The sequence below is a fragment of the Bemisia tabaci genome, chromosome 7, assembly GCF_918797505.1.
Source record: "Bemisia tabaci chromosome 7, PGI_BMITA_v3".
NCBI lineage: Eukaryota > Metazoa > Arthropoda > Insecta > Hemiptera > Aleyrodidae > Bemisia > Bemisia tabaci.
This window is the reverse complement of record NC_092799.1, coordinates 23,555,514-23,576,654: the sequence shown is the minus strand read 5'-3', so window position 1 is coordinate 23,576,654 and position 21,141 is coordinate 23,555,514. Positions and strand designations below refer to the sequence as shown.

The 21,141-nt window shown below is 42.0% G+C and overlaps 1 protein-coding gene across 1 annotated transcript in view; it reads left to right on the top strand.

The window, feature by feature from the left end:
* ex (FERM domain containing expanded) overlaps positions 1 to 21,141 on the top strand; it is an 89,329-nt gene that overhangs the window by 18,258 nt on the left and 49,930 nt on the right. Inside the window, exons 2-3 of the mRNA XM_019045010.2 lie at positions 1,945 to 2,111; positions 6,497 to 6,596. Of these exons, the coding sequence (XP_018900555.2) occupies positions 1,989 to 2,111; positions 6,497 to 6,596 (223 nt within the window). The 5' untranslated portion in view covers positions 1,945 to 1,988. The remainder of the gene's footprint in view (positions 1 to 1,944; positions 2,112 to 6,496; positions 6,597 to 21,141) is intronic.

The following is a 21,141-nucleotide window of genomic DNA, read 5'->3' as shown; positions in this document are numbered from 1 at the left end:
ATTTGGGACATTTTTGTCGCAATTTGAGCGAGAAATTCAAATTTTTGAAATTTTTAGAATTTCGTCAAATGAAGGTACTGCAAAAGAACTGAATTTTTCTGTTGAGGAGGTACTGAATTTCTTGGGAATGTACTGAAAAAGTACTGTAAAAGTACTGATTTTTGGCCTGCCTATTCAAGTAGACATAGACACCCTGGTGACCGATTGAAGCACTTAAGATACACACATCCTACGACTGTGTGCAACTTTCATGTCTAAGAGATGCCTTTGTACTCGTAGTGTAAACTAGGAATTGAGGACGCTCTGTCTTTTTGGATCCTCGCAATACTGCCTGCTATCGCGAGTGAACTGGCGAGTGCTCGGAAAGTCAAAACGCCTTCAACTCCGTACGTGTGCAACACGGACATCCGTCAAGCTCGAATAGTTGCATCCAGGCGTCAAGTTCAGTTTGACTCCGTCGCGTGGGACACGATCTTATGGCTCTTTCTCGTTCTTCTCAAATCTTAACTTAAATCCAGCGCTGTCTATTTTGCCGGTGCGGTAAACTCTTACTAATATTTTTCGCGAAATTTTCCATTTTCCGAAAAATGCATCGTTTGGATTTTCTTACTTCATTTCTTTTGGCAATAAACTTCAAACATCTAAGCGTGAACGCGAATACGGCAGAGTCGTTTCATGTACCTACATTTCAGGAACATTTTTGAAAGTGCATCGCAACTTATTCGTCTTCGCGGAGGAGAAAAACTATAATCGAAGCGAGAAAGTAATAAGTCCAGTCAGAAACATACTTGAACCTGCGGTCAGTTCAGGACTCGGTGAGGCGGGGCTCAAAGTTGGTGAAAAAAATATCTTACGTCACTGATTGCTTCAGAATTATGGAATTGGAGCACCAGCCGACCACGTTGAGAAAAAACGAATCAATGGCGAAGTACACATTTTAAAGGAACCAGCAGGCCCGCCACATCCCATCTCGGGCCCTGGTACCAATTTTCTGGCCCGGGCCCCTAGCACAGGGGGGGGGGGGGGGGGTCCGGGGGGCCTCCTCCGGGAAATTTTTGAAATTTTAAATCTATTTGGACGCATTATGAAGCTCTTATGATGGAGATTTTCCATCAATTTCTGCAGAATAATTACGCCTTTTTGTTTACTTTCAGCACCAAAAACTTTCGAATTGTTGCATTCAAAACATCTATAAATTTTTTTTTGAGGGGGCAGATGATAATTTTCAATTCTATGGGGAGCCGGGCCCCCTGGACTCCCCTTTCGTACGTCTATGGCAAGGGAGTTAAGCCATTGAAGTCGAGGATGCCCAGAAAGGAGCCTCTTAGCATCCGACAACGGAGGAAAATGAAACACAGTTACTAAAAATATCATTCTACATATACTCAAAATCTTGAAAATCTCTAAAAAAGTGAGAAAAATTTTATAGTGCCCTAGCGTGTTTTTGAAACTTTATTCACCTTTTGCGGAATTTATAGGGTAATTTTTTCACTTTTCCCTACGAGAAAAGGGTTACACATGAATTCGTGGTGGTTTGTCACCTGCGTCACGGGCCCCTCCAGGGCCCGGGCCCCGGTACCAAGGACCCTGTATCCCCCCCCTTGTGGCGGGCCTGGGAACCAGGGCTGAAGTTCCTCGCATAAAATCCTCGATAGGGCGTCGTCGGTAAAAATCGTTTACGTGTTTCCTCTTAAGTTTTCCTTTACCCTCATTTACGCTTTAAACAACACTTGCTCAAACATATTCACTAAATTGTAGAAATCGTTCGTCTTTCGGAGGAGACTGTTCAAGATTGTGTTTTTAAGAGTCTGGACTCCAGGTACAATGTGTTTTTTTTCCAGTTAGTATTTATCTGTATATTTTAGGATATTGCTAAGCGTTACATTGAATGATGTTGGATTTGAGTCGGTAGTGATGCTTTGAATTTGTGTTGACATGTTGCAGGGGCAGCGTAGGGGAGAGTAGCCGGTATGTAGTTGAGATGCGTCATGCGTAGTGGCACTGTCTGTGCTCGTGTAGAATCTTGCTTGCCCTCGTCACTGACAGCGCCCAGTCAAAGATTCGCATCAGTACAGCTTCTCAACAGCCATACGCTTTATTTCGCCGTCGAGGTAAGTTCTTCTTTTTCCTTTTACCCCCCCCCCCCACCCCCCTCATCTGCTCCTCTTGTGCATTCATACATCAATGCATTCTACTAATTTTACCGAAATTCTGGTTTCACCATACATTTTTGGCAAAAAACGGATGCCGCACGACGGACTAAATTTTGAAACTTAAAAGCGCATAACTCCGTTTATGCAAAACTTTGAGGTTTTAAAAGTGGTTCCATGAGTTTCCTTGTGGGATTTCCTATTCGGAGCACCCCTTAAAATTTAAAATGTGACAGAATAGACATCAAAATGTGCAGTTTTAGTAAAGAATATCATGTCCGACCTCTCTAATTAACTCGATCCACTATGGTCCATAAGCCTTGAAGCACCATTTTTAGCCGAAAATGCATAGCCACATTTCGACTGCGCCTAGCAGAAAGGAACCAAGTCACATCCGCTGTTGCCAAATTGAAGCACCATTTTTAGCCGAAAATGCATAGCCACATTTCGACTGCGCCTAGCAGAAAGGAACCAAGTCACATCCGCTGTTGCCAAATTTAACCGAAAAATTTAATTTTTTACAATAGGTTTGTCCCGATTTTTGTGAAAATTTTAAGGATTTGCTTCGTACTGTGTAAAAAATTCAGTCAAATTTGCAAAAAAAAAAAAAAAAAAAAAAAAAATAATCCGCTCAAACGTTCTATTGTAAAAAATTCAGTTGCCCAACTTTTGGCGGTAGCTGATGTAGCTTGGTTCCCCTCTGCTTAGCGCGGTCCATTTCATCGTCGCAGAATTCCAACTCGCAAATTGTGTTTTTGCTAGAAATGTGTTTGACTTTTCCACGCGCGTACAATTCAGTAAAATTTTAGACGGAAATTTCAGTCATAATCGTACAATAAATTGAATTGTTTAGTTTTGTAACCTTAGAGTTCAGCTACGTCCCTACTGACGATTTTAGCAAGTTTGCACCACTGCCAATACTCCATTCTAATCCATTGAATATATCGATTCTAAATAAGACGGGCTGCCTAACCCAAAATCGATTGTTTAATATATATTTAAGTGGAGGATAAACAGTGTTGCCAGCTTTCAAGAATCGCCACTCAGCGTTCCTTCGTCTGGGAAACGACGACTACTCGTATTGAACGAAAATGAAGACAATAGGGAATTCGCCAGTTCTGTAGTGCCAAGGTAAAACGCCGTATGAGCCTTCAGACGTTGCCAAGCTTCCTGCGATGCAAAACAAATTTACTGGGAAAATTGCGAACATCATTTTCCTAAATTTTCGGACGATTTTGTACTCAATTTAATCTAAAGTATCTGAAAACTTCAAGGAAAAATATGCATAAACGTTGTCAAAAATGCATGTTTTATTAAGGGAAATTTGGCAACTCTTGAAAGTTCATACGGCGTTCTTCCTCAGCACGGCAGAGTTATCGGTGATTTTTGGCGAGCGGTTCGGCAACCCTGGCGGAAGATTGGACGGACCTGCCACGGGCGGACATGCCGAGCATTCCTGGTCCTGGATCCGACGATGTTACGCTGGATGTCAGGACTGGATTTTTTTGTCGAAAATCGAGCAGTAATGAGCGCTCTTTTCTTTCGTCTCCGAATTCCTCCTCTAAGGGGCGACGTTGCCGCTTCCTCTCTCAGGAAATCGGTTCTTTCCTACGCGCTTTCAAGGAAAGAAATAAAGGTGAAGATTTTATTTATATAGTCGCTCCTTTCGTCCTGAAGACCTCGTATGATTTACATTTTTATTTGATGAAGATTTTATAAAAATTCAGGGTGTCTATCTTCAGTAAAAACCCGTAAAATCAGGAAATGTGATGGCACCGGGAAAAATCATAAAATATCACGGAAATCGGTCATGGGCTAGGAAATTCTGTGTGCTTCGAGCACATTTCAAACATTTAATTTAATTTCTCAAAAATATTAGTTTGTGAAATCAAACCGTTGTCAATGTATTCGCGCGAAAAATCAGGAAATTTCATCGAAACCATCAGGGAGAAGGATTAATATCCAAAATGCGCTGGTAGGCACCCAGATGGCCCATTTCTTGCCTGTTCGAGGGTCCATTTCACGACCTTCACCGATCCATTCGCAGCCTCGTTTGAAAACTACAATCCAGGGATGGGGTGCCGTGATCATAGGTATACGCCGGGGTATCCTTGGTGTGGTGGGGGTGGTGGCAGGTACGCGGGCAGGGGGGGGGGGGGGGGGGGTGAAAAGAAATTACGAGTTGCAATGGGAGTAGGCCCGAACCGAACCCACGGAGCCGGGCCCGGCTGGACCCGGGATGCTGGAGGATCTACAATGGGAGGAATGGCGCACAATGGTTCGAGTCAACAGGATAAGTCGGACAAAATTCAGAAACTTTAAACGCTTATAACTCTATTTATACAAAACTTTGAGGTTCTGAAAGTGGTTTCATTGGTTTCCTCGTGAAATTTTCTATCGGAAGTACCTCTTGAAATGTAAAATATGATGAAATAAATACCAAAATTTGCAGTTTTGGTCGAACATTTCATGTCCGACCTCTCCTGTTGACTCGATATCACTGTGTGGCGCAGGCGCAGGCCTAATTGGTAGCCGAGCGGGAGGCAGGAGGCACGGAGGCAAGGTCTGCCCTACCTGTTTGCCACATCGGGCCTAAAAACTCGGATTAACCACTGCCGCACAGTGGGTCAAGTCAATAGGAGAGGTCGGACAAAATTTGGAAACTTCAAACGCTTATATCTTCATTGATATAAAATGTTGATATTTTAAAAGTAGTCTCGTCAGTTTTCTTGTAAAATTTGCTATTAGAAAATTAAAATTGTGACGAGATAAATGTAAAATTTTATAATTTTTGTCGACAATTTCATGTTTTACTTCTTCCAAAGACTCGTTCTACTGTGCGCCGTTGGTTGAGGGATTGATCGAGAGGACCGCTGGTCCCGGCCGAAACGCAAGTTGGAGATAGGGATGGCGACTTTTTCGAATGAATCGATTTGATTTTCCCTGAAAAAATCGATTCGATTTTAAAACCGGATGGAAAAATCAATTTTCAAATCGGATGGAAAAAATCGATTGTAAAACACTTACAAATCCAAGTTTAGAGTCCCTTTATACCCAGAGTTAAGACATCTCGATTATCAGCTGGCCTGGGCTGGCCATGGAGGCACAAAAGAGTGCACTCGAACGATATTGAGGGATAAAGATAAGAAATCTTGCGATGTCTGTCATCCAAAAACAACAAAACCAACAAAACTGATCAAAATCTAACCAAAGGAATTGCAATAAAATAAAATTAGATTGATCAGTGGATAATTTCATAATCTATTTTCATTTTGGTGCGATGAAAATGACAATTCACCTTTGATAAATCACAAATTAGTTATATTTTCATTAATTTTGTTCACATTCGAGATACCGCCATCTTGGTGCACTCATTTGTGACTCCATGAGCTAGAACCAATCAGAATTGGATTTTTTTTCAGGCCACTTTCAGCCCAACCAAAAGTGAGTTGTCGTAACTCTGGGTCTAAAGGGACTCTATCCAAGTTCGGCGCTGAAGCAAGGGATTCAGACTGCAGCTCGAATGAGAGAAAATGAAATCATACCTCGAGCATTGCAGCATTGGGATGAGGCTCAAAGTACGAAAATTCGGCTCGCCAGAAACTTGGAGTCATTGTGGAACGGTATTGTTTTACACAAGTTCCGCCGAGTCGACAAACGAGTGTCGTCAGTCTGGCCTTGCTGACTAGCCTGGAAAAATTTAAAAGATGTGCCTGTCGGACCATCGTTGCCATCTCTTGGCAGATCGCTCGGATTATTTAACTCAGTCGCGGAAACTGAATAAATGTGACACTGGGACTCTTGCGCGTGCAGGAATTTGCGGTTGAAGCACTGATCCTTATGTTAAATTTTGCAAGAAACACGATCGTTCCACTGGTTTTATCTGAAACAAACTCCAAGGCTCAAAAAACTCTCAAAGTTGAGGCCGAAAGGGGTGGGGGGGATATCCTGAGAGTCCACCATAGAGTACCTGTATATGAGAAGTATTGCCATCTCTGTGTCGCTCTTTAATTGGTTCATCAGTTTTAGGCTATCATGGAGCTCCAAAGTTGGCCCAATGTAAACAGACCCGACCCAGAGGAACACGTATTATTGGCTGAGAAATGAATAATAATCACACTCAAAGGTTAATTTTCGGCAAAAATATTCATCAAAGTTCGACCCGATGAAAAAATTTGCCGCAAATTTGTAATTACAATTCTTTCAGTTTTGAAAGATTCCTGATAAGGACAAATGTGACACGCATTCTCCCTATTTTTTCATGGCTGTAGGGTCAGAATACTAGACTTGGTATCCGGCTTGCAATCGAACAAATCTCAACGTATGTTCTTTTTTTCTCTTTCCAGCCAAAGTCAAAAACAAAGGATTTATACCAACAAACATGTGCCTACCTCTGTGCGCAAGGAATGCTCGACACACAGCTCTTTGGCTTGGCCATCGAGTTAGGTGAGTGATCCAACTTTTTCTATGTAGATACAGCATCTTACTCCTTTGTCTATCAATCGGACGGATTCAACCGGAATCAACCTTTTTGCATTCACGTTCTCCAATTTTCGCTCATGTTTATTTCATTCTTCAACAGAGTACACTACATAACATATTTCAATTCTTCGTGAATTTATCTTACATTATGAACAATTATTACTAAATTCCAAGTTTCAGTGATGCTCAATAATTATCTGTTGAAAAAATAAAATATCAGGCAATACAATTCGCAACGTCTGATTTAATTAAGCCGATTCCGTTTAAATTTGTCCAGTTTGTCAAAGTGCGTTTTTTTTTAAACGATTTTCTTGCATATTTGTTTTTCTTTCGCATTTGCGGATCAAACTCTTAGATGCCATGAATTCTCAGTGCTCTGTAAAAATTAATTGGAACAGAGCACTGACTTGTGTCTTTTTTTGGGGCGTTCCGAAGAAGAATGTCTGATTTTAGTCGCATCGAACACCCCAAAAAATCCTGTCAGAATACCAAAATCTCTACAATCTTCATTTTTATGACAACATTGTGGAATGAGGGGGATATTAATGCAGCTGGTTATTCTTTGCCAGATAAATTATTAAACAGCTTGAGATTGAAATCGTTGTGGTCAAACATAAACGTGTTTTTTGATTGATTTAACGCAGTTATCGAAACGTTGCTCTTTTACTCTCTGTTTCATCTCTCTCCGATATTCTTTTTCTTTTTGAATCCGATCTTATAAAGTACTTTCAGTGCAAATTTTTATTAAACTTCGTTATTTACTTTTCTTCAAATTTGGCCCAATGGCCGCTGGCCGCGCCAACTAATTTCGCGCGAAGAACACCCAGAAGTACGTTTTTCATGGCTCAACGAGCCAGGCTCACAATTCAAACACAAACAAAAATACGGAAGAAACAAATTTGCTGGTTCTGAACATTTCTGCCAGAGAACAAGGTGGTATAATAGTGCTGGATCCACATTATTTTTCGGAGAAAACGAGGCCAAAAACTTCAATCAGAGTCAAAAATTTGAATTTGAACTTTGAACTTTTTGCATTGTTTTCCCCACAAGAAAAGTGTGGACCCAGCACAATTTGCCCACCTTGTTTTCATTCAATTCGGGACACGTTTCTTAGTGATTATTCTTTTAGAGCGAAAAGAAGAGTTGTCTCTTACAGTCTCTCTTCACTATTTCTCTCTCTTCTCTTTAAAACATCACAATGAACACAATCTCCACCTCGGGAAAGTCTGAAGCACATCCATAACTGAACAATTTGCGTAAGGTATATGCGTTTTTTTAAGCTTCCCGCTCTAAAGACGATACTGCGGCACAGGTGAACATTTTGAAGGAGGAGTCGTTTCGGCTACCCCTTGCGCACCAGGATGCTACGCAATATTCAACATGGCCGACGCCAACCCGCCAAAACAGTGAACAGTGTACCTTCTCTCGGATTTTGAATTAGTACCACTGGATAATACGAGTTCATAGGTTGGCTGCCTTTTTGGGCCCCAAGTGCTACCTGACCTGATCACACCTAACCTCCAAATTTTCGAGTTGTCCATACTCTCTCTATAAAGGCACACTACCTCAAAGTTGGTCGAATACGATGCAGAATCTCAGGTACACCCGATGACGCTGAGGACGCGCCGGATTCCCACCGTTCAAGGGCGAATTCCTGCGACTCCTCAAGGCGGATACCCACCGTTTCTTCCTCTCTCGGGGGGATCTCGGGCTCGGCCCCAGAGACCGGTGGAGGGGGGGGGGGGGGGGGGGGGGCATCGGAACCTCGCCGCGCCGAGGCGAGTCGCGCGCCTCTGAGCCAGATCGGAGAATCTTGAGTAAGACGAGTAGCCGCGGAGAAAAGACGGGGCACGGGGGTACACGTGGCCGGGGCAGGGAGAACTCGCGGGGAGGGGGGGGGCTGGGGAGAGGTAAAAGTGTTGTGCCCGGCCGGTATGTATGTGTGTGTGAGTGCGTTCATGTATTCCTCGAGACGTCTTGCGGGGGGTAGGCAGGGGGGGAGGAGATTATTTTAAATTATTATCCAGTCTTCTTTTGCTTAGTAAGCTACCATTTTATCCGCGCGGAGCGGCCGCGGCGGGGCCGGCGCGCGCCATCCGCACCCCTTGTTGCCCGATCTCCCGCGTGTACGTTATATATATATAAGCTCATAGCTAGCTATATACATATACATATATATATATATCGAGGTGTGGAATGGGAGGGGGCTCTGCGGCCGTGCCCCGCGCACCGTTTCTGTCTCTGCGTATCGAGGGTGCCAGAATGTGCGATAAAATGTGGGTACTTGCCACGGGGTCAACCAGGGAAGTGATGATATTTCAAGAGTGTATGGCCACACAGCTGCGTGTCCGTTTCTCCGCTTCCTCTCCCGGTGCTCGGCTCTACCTTCTCCGGCTTTTCATTTACATTCTTTCCTCCACACAATATTTCAGCTTGGGGCAGCATATTTTTCTCGGAATTCCTCTTCGGCCTCTCATGACGTTTTGACGTACATACCTGGACGGCGTTGCCACGTCCGGATCCTTCGGAAGGCCGAGGGGTAGGGCGAGGGGGCGCCCGGGGAAATCCACGGCGGCTGCGCTGATAACAGGCGCGGATCCGGAAACACTCGAAGGGGGAGGAAAAGTCGACAAGAGAGGACCCCTGCATGCCTTCCATTCGTGCCTCCCATGGAGTTATTGGAATTGTTTCCGGAAGCCTGTGAAATCCCTTGATTTTGTCGTTTGAAAATCTTTGAAAAGTGCTGGAAGTCCTCCATCTTGTCTTGCAAAAGCTGCCACGAACCCTGATGAAGAGCCTCTCGAAAAGACGCCTCCTCTTTTTCGGATCTCGGATCGAGATCCGAAGACTCGAGGTCCTCGATCTGACGTATTTATGAAACTGAGGATAGCCAAAACGCGCACATGAATCAAATCAAAAGGAACTTTTTGCATAGGATCAGCGCGTTTTTGAATACCTTTTGATTTCATTTATTTGCACATAGTTCCTTTTAACCTACATACGTAATTGAAATTGATGTATTTGGCTTGAAACCTCGCGATCAGGAAAGCCTCTTTCCTAATTTTCAGCTCGAGGTAAAAGCAGGCTCTGGCGTTAAAGCAATGCTAAGTTTACACTTTTGGCACATTCACGAGCACTTTTTATGCTGAATAGAGAAATTTTGTATCCGTATCAACAAAACCAACTTCAAGCCATAACTTTACCAGAGGGTCGTCTCCATGTTTTCCTTTCTGTCCCGTATCGATGAAAGTCTTCAGGAAGAGGGTCCAATGAGAGGCCTTTTCTTTTAAAGGCTCTCTCCTCTTCCGAGCACTCAGAATTTCAGATTTGGCATCCAGGCTCGAATACACCCTATCCGCGGCAGCAACATCCTGTCTCGATGCCCGCTTTTCTTCAGGGCGCAAAAAAGCAAAGAAAAAAAACATAATCATAAATGCGAAAAAAGAAGAATGAAACGAGGAAAAAAGTCGAAAGCATGGAATGGATGTAGATTCATTATTCTTGCCTCTGCGATTTGAATCTATTAATTGATTCAATGCTCTCCGGGAGCCGGGATGAGCGAGACCTAATGCTCGGGGGGGGGGGGGGGGAGGATGCGTATGTGAGGGGGAATGGGGGACACCGCGTGTGTGTGTGTGTGTACGGAGGGGGGGGGACACCGCGCCGGTAACTTGAATTTCGAAGGAGTAAGACCAGGAGCTCTTTTGAATCTCATCCGAGCTAATTGCACTGCAAGGGCAACCAGTTACCTTGCGCTCTCGCATTGTTCCCTGTTCGAGTCCTCCCCTTTCCCCATCCCCCCTCGGTGCCCTCATACCTGCTTCTCTCTCTTTTTCTTTCCCTCTCTCTCTCATCTTCGCTTTCGTATTTTTTTTCTCTCCACTGTGGCGCGCGCTGGCTCGGTGCAAATTCAAATCTTTACACTGGGCTATGCTGATCTGGTTATTTATTCATTGCTAGAGTTTGCACCTGCCACTTGCTCCCCCCTTCCCTCTCCCGGAAGTGTGGTATGGGGGATCGGGGGTCACGAAGTGTGTCTCGACTGTAATCTCGTCTTAAATCCTCCTTATCTGTTCTCTCGCCCTTCTTGGTTTATCTTCTGTTGTCAGATTTTTTATCCCTTCAGCGGGCTGATTATTGAAATGTATTTATTTTATTTATTTTTATACTCAACGAGCGAACCCAATTACAATTGATAGACAAAGCCATAGACAAAGAAGGAAAAACATGTATGGATGGATCCTATTGGTGGAAGCAGGTGGTTGCAATGGACAAAGGTGGCAGGTAATAGACTAACTAACGGCAACCCACGAGAGACCCGATAGTTAGTCCATCATTTTCTCCATTAGTCTTTAGGAACCACCCATTTCAACTAATAGGACAGCTCCATACTCACTATGGCTTCTTTGTCTATCGCTTTGTCCATCAATTTCAACAATCAGCCCGCTGTCAATCTAGGAAAAAATTAAACAGGAGCGGAAATTTTGAAACACCGCGATGTAGGTACGTATGGTCTCGCGCTTTGGCCATGCATACAGGGTGGCCGAGGATTAAGTACGAATATTGATGGAACGATTCTTTGGGTTAAAAGAAGACTTTTTTGTGGCCATAACTTTTTTTCGAAAAACGCTTTCCGTGGGAGCCCCATTATCCCCTTATTATCAGCTCCTATTATTCCCTATTATCTCGAAAACGATGAGTTATAGCGAAAAAACGCAGGAGACATTTTCTCAATATTTTTCAACGCTAAATCTTGGGGTGCCGTCAAAAATCAATTTTTATCACTAGAAACATTAATTTTGGCCACTTTTAGATTCGGTCCCCCCCCGAAACCCCCCTCAACATGAGTTTTACCTTTTATGGAGGTCAAAAATGAAAAGAACGCTACAAATTACTCCCAGTTACCAATTTTCATTAATATTGGTTGATAAACATTGCCGCAGTGTTAAAAAGACGATTTTTCCCTCCAATTTTGGGGAGTCGTGGCGCCCAGCACTGGAAAAAACCACATTGGATCTAGAGTCCAGACTCTTAAAAACATTGTCAAGAAAATGGACTCTTGATTCAATCAGATTTAAGCTTAAATCAAAAGGAAATCCACTCAAATTAAGAGGCTTGGTTCTTGATTTAAGCTTAAATGTGATTGAATCAATGGTATTTTTTCTTGTCGGTGTTTTTAAGAATCTGGACTCTAGATCCAGTGTGTTTTTTTCCAGTGAGGGAAAGCGTATTTAGGGGAAAAAATTTATACCACAAGAATATCTGTTTTTGACCCAAAGAATCGGCTCTTTCAATATTCGTATTCAATCCTGGGACACCCTGTATAGGTTCTGGAAGCACGGGAGCGGGAGCGTTGTGAAAGTCTCTGGACGGGAAGGCGAACTCCGGACTCCGGAGCGAGCTAGGGCGAGGCTGAGGCAGTGACGCGACGTCTGATAATGGGCGGGAAACGCGGACTCTTAATTTTCCAATCAGGTTCTTGATCGCGTCGGCGGGAAAAAAGCGGGAAAGCCTGTCTGATAGGTTCCTGCTCTCGTGACGAGGTTCCAGTCGAGGAAACCGGGAATGCAGTCGCCGTCGACCGCCGCGCCGCGCCGCGCGTCGCCTCTGCTCCCGCCAAAGATAATAATGCCCACCCTTGCCAGACCGATCCACCGCTCGGCCAATCCCATCAGCCTCGCTCTCAACTTCGGTTTTTCGCCCTCGTCGCTGGGTCTCATCCAGAGAAAACACATTAGAGATCCCGCATTAATAATCTTTCAGAGTTCAGGGTGTCTGCAAGTCCGGAATTTTCCGAAAGTCCGGAAATAGTACTGATTTTTTAAGGGCGGTCCGGAAGTACTGAAAAAGTGCGGAAATTCCGCAAGAACACCGGAAAAAAAACGCATTGGATCTAGAGTCCAGACTCTTGAAAACATTGACAAGAAAAAGGACTCTTGATTCAAGCAGATTTAAGCTTAAATCAAAAGGAAATCCGCTCAAATTAAGAGGCTTTGGTTCTTGATTTAAACTTAAATCTGATTGAATCAAAAGTATTTTTTCATGTCGATGTTTTTAAGAGTCTGGACTCTAGATACAATGTGTTATTTTTCCAGTGAAAGGTCCGGATTTTTTTTCAATTTTGTCGCAATTTGAGCGAGAAATTCAAATTTATTAAACTTTTCGAATTTCATCAATCGGAGGTACTGAAAAAGTACTTCATTTTCCCGCTGAGGAGGCACTGAATTTTTCACGAATGTGTACTGAAAAAGTACTGTAAAAGTACTGATCTTTGGCCAGCCTGTTTCAGTAGACACCCCGGATTTACGCCCGGGAGTCAACGATACTTGGACCGAGTTCATCAGAAAGGAATCAGCCCACATTAAGTTGAAACTGAGAAACAGAGGTTTGAAGTTTTATTTCCGCATAAGGCTCAATGCAGAAAATAAACTTCAACTCCTGGTCATAATGGCCAAATATGGACCGGACGAATAGGGAGTTGTTGCATTTATGAAATAGTTTACTTTGCTACCCTTGCGTTTAACACGGAGAAAAATGAGACCGGGTTGAGGCACAGCGGCTGTGCCTCAGCACAGTCGCCCGGATGACGATTTTAAACATGCCTACCTGTCCGTGCATGGGCACTGCCGCGAGACTGTCCTCAGCACGTTCCGCACGGATGTCGCTGGGCATAGTACTGAATGTCGCCAGGCACAATGCTGCATGTCGCCGGGCACATTTTGGACTGTTATCAGCACAGTCCGCACTGACGCTGGCACTGACTCGATTTTCGACCTCCCCCGCGGGCCCAGGCGTTCCTGGGCCCGCGGGGGAGGCTCCCCAGAGAAGGGGGATGCAGGAGCCTTCCCCCCTCCCCTCCGGCGAAATTTAACCCGGTTCAGACGCAGTTTCTAGGTAACAAAGTCGAATCTAGGTAAGTACTTGTTAATTTGACCCACCTTTAGTCACACTTATCTCAAAAATGATTTGAGCTACAGACTTAAGATTTGACGGATGCACATAAGCTACATTAGAGATAAGCTGGAATTACAAAAATAAATGTTTAATATAATTTTGTCAATTATAAAATGAAATGTATAAAAATTGTTGGTGGAAAAATAACTTTAAAAATTGCTACTTTTTTCATTACTTTTGGAGCTTTCAAAATAACTTTTAATCAGATGGTACGCTTAATTCTAACTCCAAAGGCATAACTTGAGTTACTAAACAAGTCGAAAACAATTTTTGAGGATAGTTCTCTACATTCTTGAGGTAAGTTTGACAAAAGTTGAATGGAAAATAATTTTTTGGAAATACAGATGAAAAAGAGAATTTCTAGATAAAGTTCATCTTATTAGAGGTTAAAATTCCTAAAGAATAAATGATCCCCAGGCTTTATAGGTTTCACTATAATATTTGCATCTTACATCCTTTTTTTGGTTGATTTTTGTCAGGCTGTCATCTTTGTAGTCTATACTTAAAATACCTACAGAAATTTTCATAATGATTTCGTCATCCACATTGATATGAAGGGCAGAGGTGCAAATTGTTCTCGACCGCGCGGTCGGGCCCAAATTGTGGAGGTGCCCTAAAAATTGTGGAAGCTGAGAATTTTTCAATTTTTTTTTTTTATATCTTTTTTTTTTTTTTGGAGGGTCTTTAGATTTTCAACTCTTGTGGAATAATGCAACTTTAGCACACATCCTAAAATCCAAATAATTAAAAAAATTTTGGTGATCGCACAGTGTTGACCTTTTTGCAAAAACCCAGTGCGTTGCAGAAAATTTCAGAGGCCTAGAACAATTTGCACCCCTGATAAAGCGCATCGATAAAAACAAATCTAATGAGAATTAATCAATTACTAATTCTTCATGTATTTAATTGTTTCACTAAACGGAAAAGTTTAGTTTTGCAAACAGGCAAATGTGCACAATATCATGATAAACGTTTTTTTTTAGAATAAACTTTCTTTCATTGTGATCATTTTTTTCAGAATTTGGTTGTAATAATTATTTCACTTATCATTGTTTATTTGAGCCTTTTAAATTTACATATACTTTAAATTTTCTTGATGCACTGTGATACGGTGTTGAGGATATTAAAGGCCTTGATACTCCCAGGGTTTCCTGAATAAAATGAGAACAGTTTTCTGGCTTTTTTTCGCCATCAAACAGCTACTGACACACTTGGAAAAGGAGTACTATCTAACGTTAATCTTTGAAAGCCACTGGAAAAAAAGTAGCCTGAAACAAATCAAAATCAGCTTGAAATAAGCTGGAAAAAATCTTAAATTTGCCCCCAAGAAACGTATGGCTTGAAATAAGCATGCTGCTTAAAATTAGCTACCCGGCTGAATCTTGGTGTAAGCAGTCATGGATGGCTTGACTAAAGATTTTTCAACCTGGTTTAAGCACCACAGAAGACTTGAACCAAGTTATCTATCTTCTCAGGCTGAGCAAGTAACATGCTTATTTTAAGAACTCTCTTTCCTTGAATCAAGAAATTTTGCTATCTTCATCTAAGATGCTACGAGTCTGCCAACAGTGTAGCATAAAATTTTCTTGCTCGTACACTACCTGATATTCAATTTAACCCATGAATAAGACAAGAGTGTAAAGGAATGCAGTGCACTTCAACTTTTTCCCTAGTCTTACTCATATGAAGTCAAATGAATATTAGGTTGCTTTCGAGCCAAAAAATTTCATGCATGATGAAACTGCAAAAATGAAAGATGCAACCAGTGGAAGAGGTGGTTTTATGGCATTTTAGTAATATCCTTTTTGAAATATACTTTAGCCCCCACCTCTCTTCACAAGTAATTAAGTTAAGAAAGGTAGCAAAGAAACAAATGAAACAAAATTGTAACACACATTAAAATAAGTAAAATATAAGCCCACGTACCTTCAAATATAAACTGTTGAAGAATCAGGATCAACACCCTAAATGCTCTTAATGCTGAATAACGGAGAGGGAAAAAAAACTTTGACGGTCAGAATTCATTGACCAGCATTGAGTTCAGATTCAAAATGAGAAACTGATCATATGTTACACATGCTGGTGATTTGAATTCTCAAACATCAAAAGCTACATGAAGCGAAGGGTTCTGCAGTATTCAAAACTAAATGCCATTGCTACATCTGTTTGGAGCAAATATACCTTTGAGTATTAATTTAATGTCCTAATTGGACAGAGTTCATCAGAAAGGAACCAACCCACATTATGTTGAAACTGAGAAAAAGAGGTTTGAAGTTGAATTCCTGCATAAGGCTCAATGTGAAAAAAGAACTTCAACCCCTCTTTTCACAAATTAATTTCTGTTTTTCAACTTTCAATTTTTGACAGGAAAATATACGGCTGGAAAATATATAAACATTCTTAACTCAATTTTTTAAAAACTGTGGGTTGGTTCCTTTCTGATAAACTCGGTCCAATTAATGGTTGCTTAGGCCTCTGAAACTGATCATTTCATTCATGCAAGAATTTGAGAACCCTTAACTTGGTTCTTGCTGTTCAGCGGAAACATCTAAGAGCCATGAACTTTTGAGCTGCGGTGAATTTCCTTCATGACTTAATTGTGTGCAATTATCAATAGAAAACTGTTATGTTCAAGTCTAGATTTTATGAAAGGGCAAGAAAAACTTTATAGAGACTAAGAGACAGCTGAGTCTGAGAGCTCTACTAAGAGATAGCTGAGTTTAGAAAAATTCCCAAAATGATGTTATCGCTTATCGCTTAACCTGAAAAATGATGGGTAATCCTTGAAATTGGTGTGCCGTGAGCCAGGCAGATAAGCAGACTATGGGCAGGTATAATGAGTGTTATCTTAGTGAATACTGCTCTGATTCAGAGTAATAAGGCATGAATCTTATCGTTGCAAAACTATTTTCACTCATTAGCCCCTTGTAAACAAATGTTGATCTTGAGGGGAATTGCCGATTTAAATTGCAACAGCATATACCAAAACATTAAGGATCAAATTAAATTATCATGTTCCTGCTCTCCTAAACCGTAAAAGTAGAGCAGTATTCTTCAAGAATAACACAAAGATCTTGCTAAGTAAGTGATAACGGAGTGAAGAAAAATTCAAAAAGTTATTTAATCGCTTAACCTGAAAAGGAATGGGCAATCCTTGAGTTCGGTGTGCCGGACCAAGCACATGTTGAGCAGACACAATTGGGGGATATAACAAGTGTTAATCTTAGAGAATACTGTTCTCATGTTACAGTTTTAATTCATGAATCTTATCGTAGCAAAAATATATTCACTCATGGCCCCTAGACAGATTTTGACCCTCCGAAGAGATATCGCTTCACATCCTTAAAGCACATCACAACATTTAGGATCACAGCGGGGTATTTTAAATCATATTGTTCCTGCTCATATTAAACGGTTCAAATAGAAGAACAGCTGAGTAGAAATGATGCATGAATGAGACTCTAATAAATTTCAAAGGCTAAGTACCTGTTATATTCTAGGGATGAGTACATGGGTGAATGTAAATTCAACGATACGGAGCCGAAATTCTAGCGCACGGAGTAAGAACTGACAGAAATGGCACTGATTGTAGTGTTTAGAATGTATCTCACAGTCGCACATTACACTTTTCACTTCAAAACTTTGACGATTAAACGTCCCGCAGGATGACGATTGCATTTTTGCAAACAATGTGTTTACTTTACCTAACCTACAAGCTTGCGCTCACCGATGACGGAGGTATTCAAGCTGCACCATTCAACAAACCGGAAACCAAATATCACTCCCGCGAAATATAAATTGCACGCGATGAATTTTTTCCAGTCATTTACTTGTAACTCTCAGACATTTCCTACAATGCTACATATTGGCAGTCGCTTGGAACAAAATGGAACCGCCGTTGCGCGTGGGTAGGTAAAAATTGGCCGTCTGCGCATGCGCCCCAGCGAGGAGAAACGAGAGTTGCAGCATTTTTTTCGGCAGGCGCATCTTGTCCTCACCTCATTCGCCTGACCGTGCTGAAAACAAGTGAGAATTTTTTTATCTCGTCTGGACGACAGTCGCTCCTAGTCTTAGAGCCCTCCTTGCTGTGCGTCAGCACCAACGCAGTTAAAACATTCTAAAAACGTGCTCAACCCGGTCTCTTTTTTTTCCGTGAAGTCTCCGAGCTTTCCTTCGTCTTCCAAGGTGTTGGAGAAGGAAATGTTTATCATCATAGCTGTCATTGCCAACTGGACTCGGCGAACAGGCAGTTATTGCAAGTATGGAATGGTTTACTTTTCTACCCTTGCGTTCAAGTCTCCAAGCTCTCCTTTGTCTGTCAAGGTGTTGGAGAAGGAATTGTTTTTCACTATGGCTATCATTGCCAACTGGACCGGACGAACAAGCAGTTATCGTACGTCATGAAATGGTTTAATTTTCTACCCTTGCGTTTAAGTCTCCAAGCTTTCCTTCGTCTCTCAAGGTGTTGGAGAAGGACATTTTTTTTATACCATAGCCATCATTGCCAACTGGACTGGGCGAATAGGCAATTATCGCACGTCATGAAATGGTTTACTTTTCTACCCTTGCGTTTAAGTCCCCAAGCTTTCCTTTGTATTTGCCAACTCTATATTACGTTGATCTTTATCTCGTACAGGAGTTAACTTTCAACATTCCCATTATGTGCGAATCGTTTTCTACGTAAAAATCCAAAGAGGAAGCTTGTAAATTTTTCTGCCGTTCGACTTTTGTCTGGTGTCTTCTTTTTCATGCCGATGATCGTTAGCCTGATTGTCAAAACCTGAGTCAGCACGACCAGGCATCGAAAATAGATTTATCCCATGGTACAATTAAGGCTATGCACCGTTTCTCTTGTTACCTTTGCCAACAAAGCCCGAAATGGTTTCAACGAACAGACTGCTGAAGTCACGACTTAGCCGTAAAATAGAGTATCTGTACAGGGAGAATATAGACACGTCGAAACATGGAGTCCTCAGGGCCCAAAAGTGCAGTCAATCATCTAACAAAAAAAATGTCACACTGGAAAAAAAAAAAAAAAAACACATTGGATCTAGAGTCCAGACTCTTAAAGAAACATCGACAAGGAAAAAAAACTCTTGATTCAATCAGATTTAAGCTTAAATCAAGAACCAAGCCTCCTAATTTGAGCGGATTTCCTTTTGATTTAAGCCTAAATTTGATTGAATCAAGAGTCCATTTTCTTGTCAATGTTTTCAAGAGTCTGGACTCTAGATCCAAGGCGTTTTTTTTTTCAGTTTACGTTTCTAAATCTGCGTTTAAGTCTCCAAGCGTGTTCCCAGCTACTCATTAAAGGTGCATGTTGAAGAGGGAAATGTTTTCCACCATATAGCTACCAAGGTCAGCTGGACTGAACGATAGGAAATTGTCAGGTTACGGAATGGTTTTCTTTTCTAAACCTGCGTTTGAGTCTCCAAGCGTGTTCCCAGTTACTCATTAAAGGTGCATGATGAAGAGGGAAATGTTTTCCACCATATAGCTACCAAGGTCAGCTGGACTGGACGATAGGAAATAGTCAGGTTACGGAATGGTTTTCTAGAGTCCAGACTCCTGAAAACATTGATAAGAAAATGGACTCTCGATTCAATCAGATTTAAGCTTAAATCAAAAGGAAATCCGCTCAAATTAAGAGGCTTGGTTCTTGATCTAAGCTATAATCTGCTTGGATCAAGAGTCCTTTTTCTTGTCAATATTTTCAGGAGTCTGGACTCGAGACACAATGTGTTTTTTTTCTAGTGCACCTCCAATTCCAACAATTCCATTTCCTTTTAATTAAATTTTCCGGTCAGAGGTTTCTGAGCCCGCACTGGGAAAAAAAACACATCGGATCTTGAGTTCAGACTCTTGAAAACATTGACAAGAAAAAGTACTCTTGATTCAATCGGATTTTTGCTTGAATCAAAACGAAATCCGCCTTAATTAAGAGGCTTGGTTCTTGATTTAAGCTAGATTCTGATTGAATCAAGAGTACTTTTTCTTGTCGATGTTTTTAAGAGTCTGGACTATAGATCCAATGTGTTTTTTTCCAGTGCGTTTTCTGAAAACTTCATTTTTGCACTTACCGCTCTCTCCGCCATCGCGGCAGCACGAGACAGAGCCGAGTGCCGGTTCCGGATGGGGGGCGACCCGGCAACGCCGGTCGGGAATAAAGGGAGCGGAGCAGAATTTCGAATTTTATTGATGCGGCGCGCGGCCAGGCCTCGGCTCGGGCTCGGGGCCAGACGAAACGCTGAATGGAATGTGGAATGTGGATGCTGGATCGCCGGATGCTCCAGCCGAAACTTAATAGTAGCTTATTCCGACGCCCTCCGCCACCACTGCCACCATCCTCACAATCAGCTTTTCGGACCCTCCTTTTTTCCTATTTCTCCCACTCCCCCCCCCCCCACTTGCCCGACCCCGAGAATTTTCCATCCCGCAAGCCTCCTCGCAATGTCCTTGGATATCCCCTCGAAAGTGGATCGTCACATCGTCCTGAAAATTTCACTGACTTTTTTTTTCTTTTTGTTTATTTGCCATCCAACAACGTTATTACAGAATTGAAATTACATCGAAGGAGAACAGAAATATCACTACACTGGAAAAGAAAACACATTTGATCTAGAGTACAGACTCTTGAAAACATTGACAAGAAAAAGGACTCTTGATTCAATCAAATTTAAGCTTAAATCAAGAACTAAGCCTCTTAAATTGAGCGGATTTCCTTTTGATTTAAGCTTAAATCTGATCGAATCAAGAGTATTTTTACTTGTCAATGTTTTCAAGAGTCTCGACTCCAGCGAAAATTAACCTCAGCACGGGATATTAACGAATTTTTTACCGAGTCGAGAAACATACGTATTGGTGAGCTTGGAGACTTAAACGCAGGTTTAGAAAAGAAAACCATTCCGTAACCTGACAATTTCCTATCGTCCAGTCCAGTTGACCTCGATGGCTATACATATGGTGAAAGACATTTCCCTCTTCAACATGCACCTTTAATGAGTATCTGGAAGCACGCTTGGAGACTTAAACGCAGATTTAGAAACGTAAATCATTTCATAACCTAACAACTTCCGATTCGGTGACTAACGAATCGCAACTTTGGTGCATGATTTTGCCACCACCTCGCCAGGTGGTTTTAAAAAAGGTTCGACCTACCGGATAACCAACGGATCCGATTGGTCGAATCGAGTAAAAACGGTGTCCATTGGTGTTGGTGATTGATGGTGAAAAGAAAACCATTCCGTAACCTGACAATTTCCTATCGTCCAGTCCAGTTGACCTTGGTAGCTATATGGTGAAAGACATTTCCCTCTTCAATATGCACCTTTAATGAGTATCTGGAAACACGCTTGGAGACTTAAACGCAGATTTAGAAACGTAAACCATTTCATAACCTAACAACTTCCGATTCGGTGACTTAAACACGCTTGGAGACTTAGACGCAGATTTAGAAACGTAAACCATTTCATAACCTATACTAGGGCCCACGAACGATGATCCCTGAGCCGCGGGTATTTCTTGCAAACACTGGCAACAGCGACACCCCGGCCCG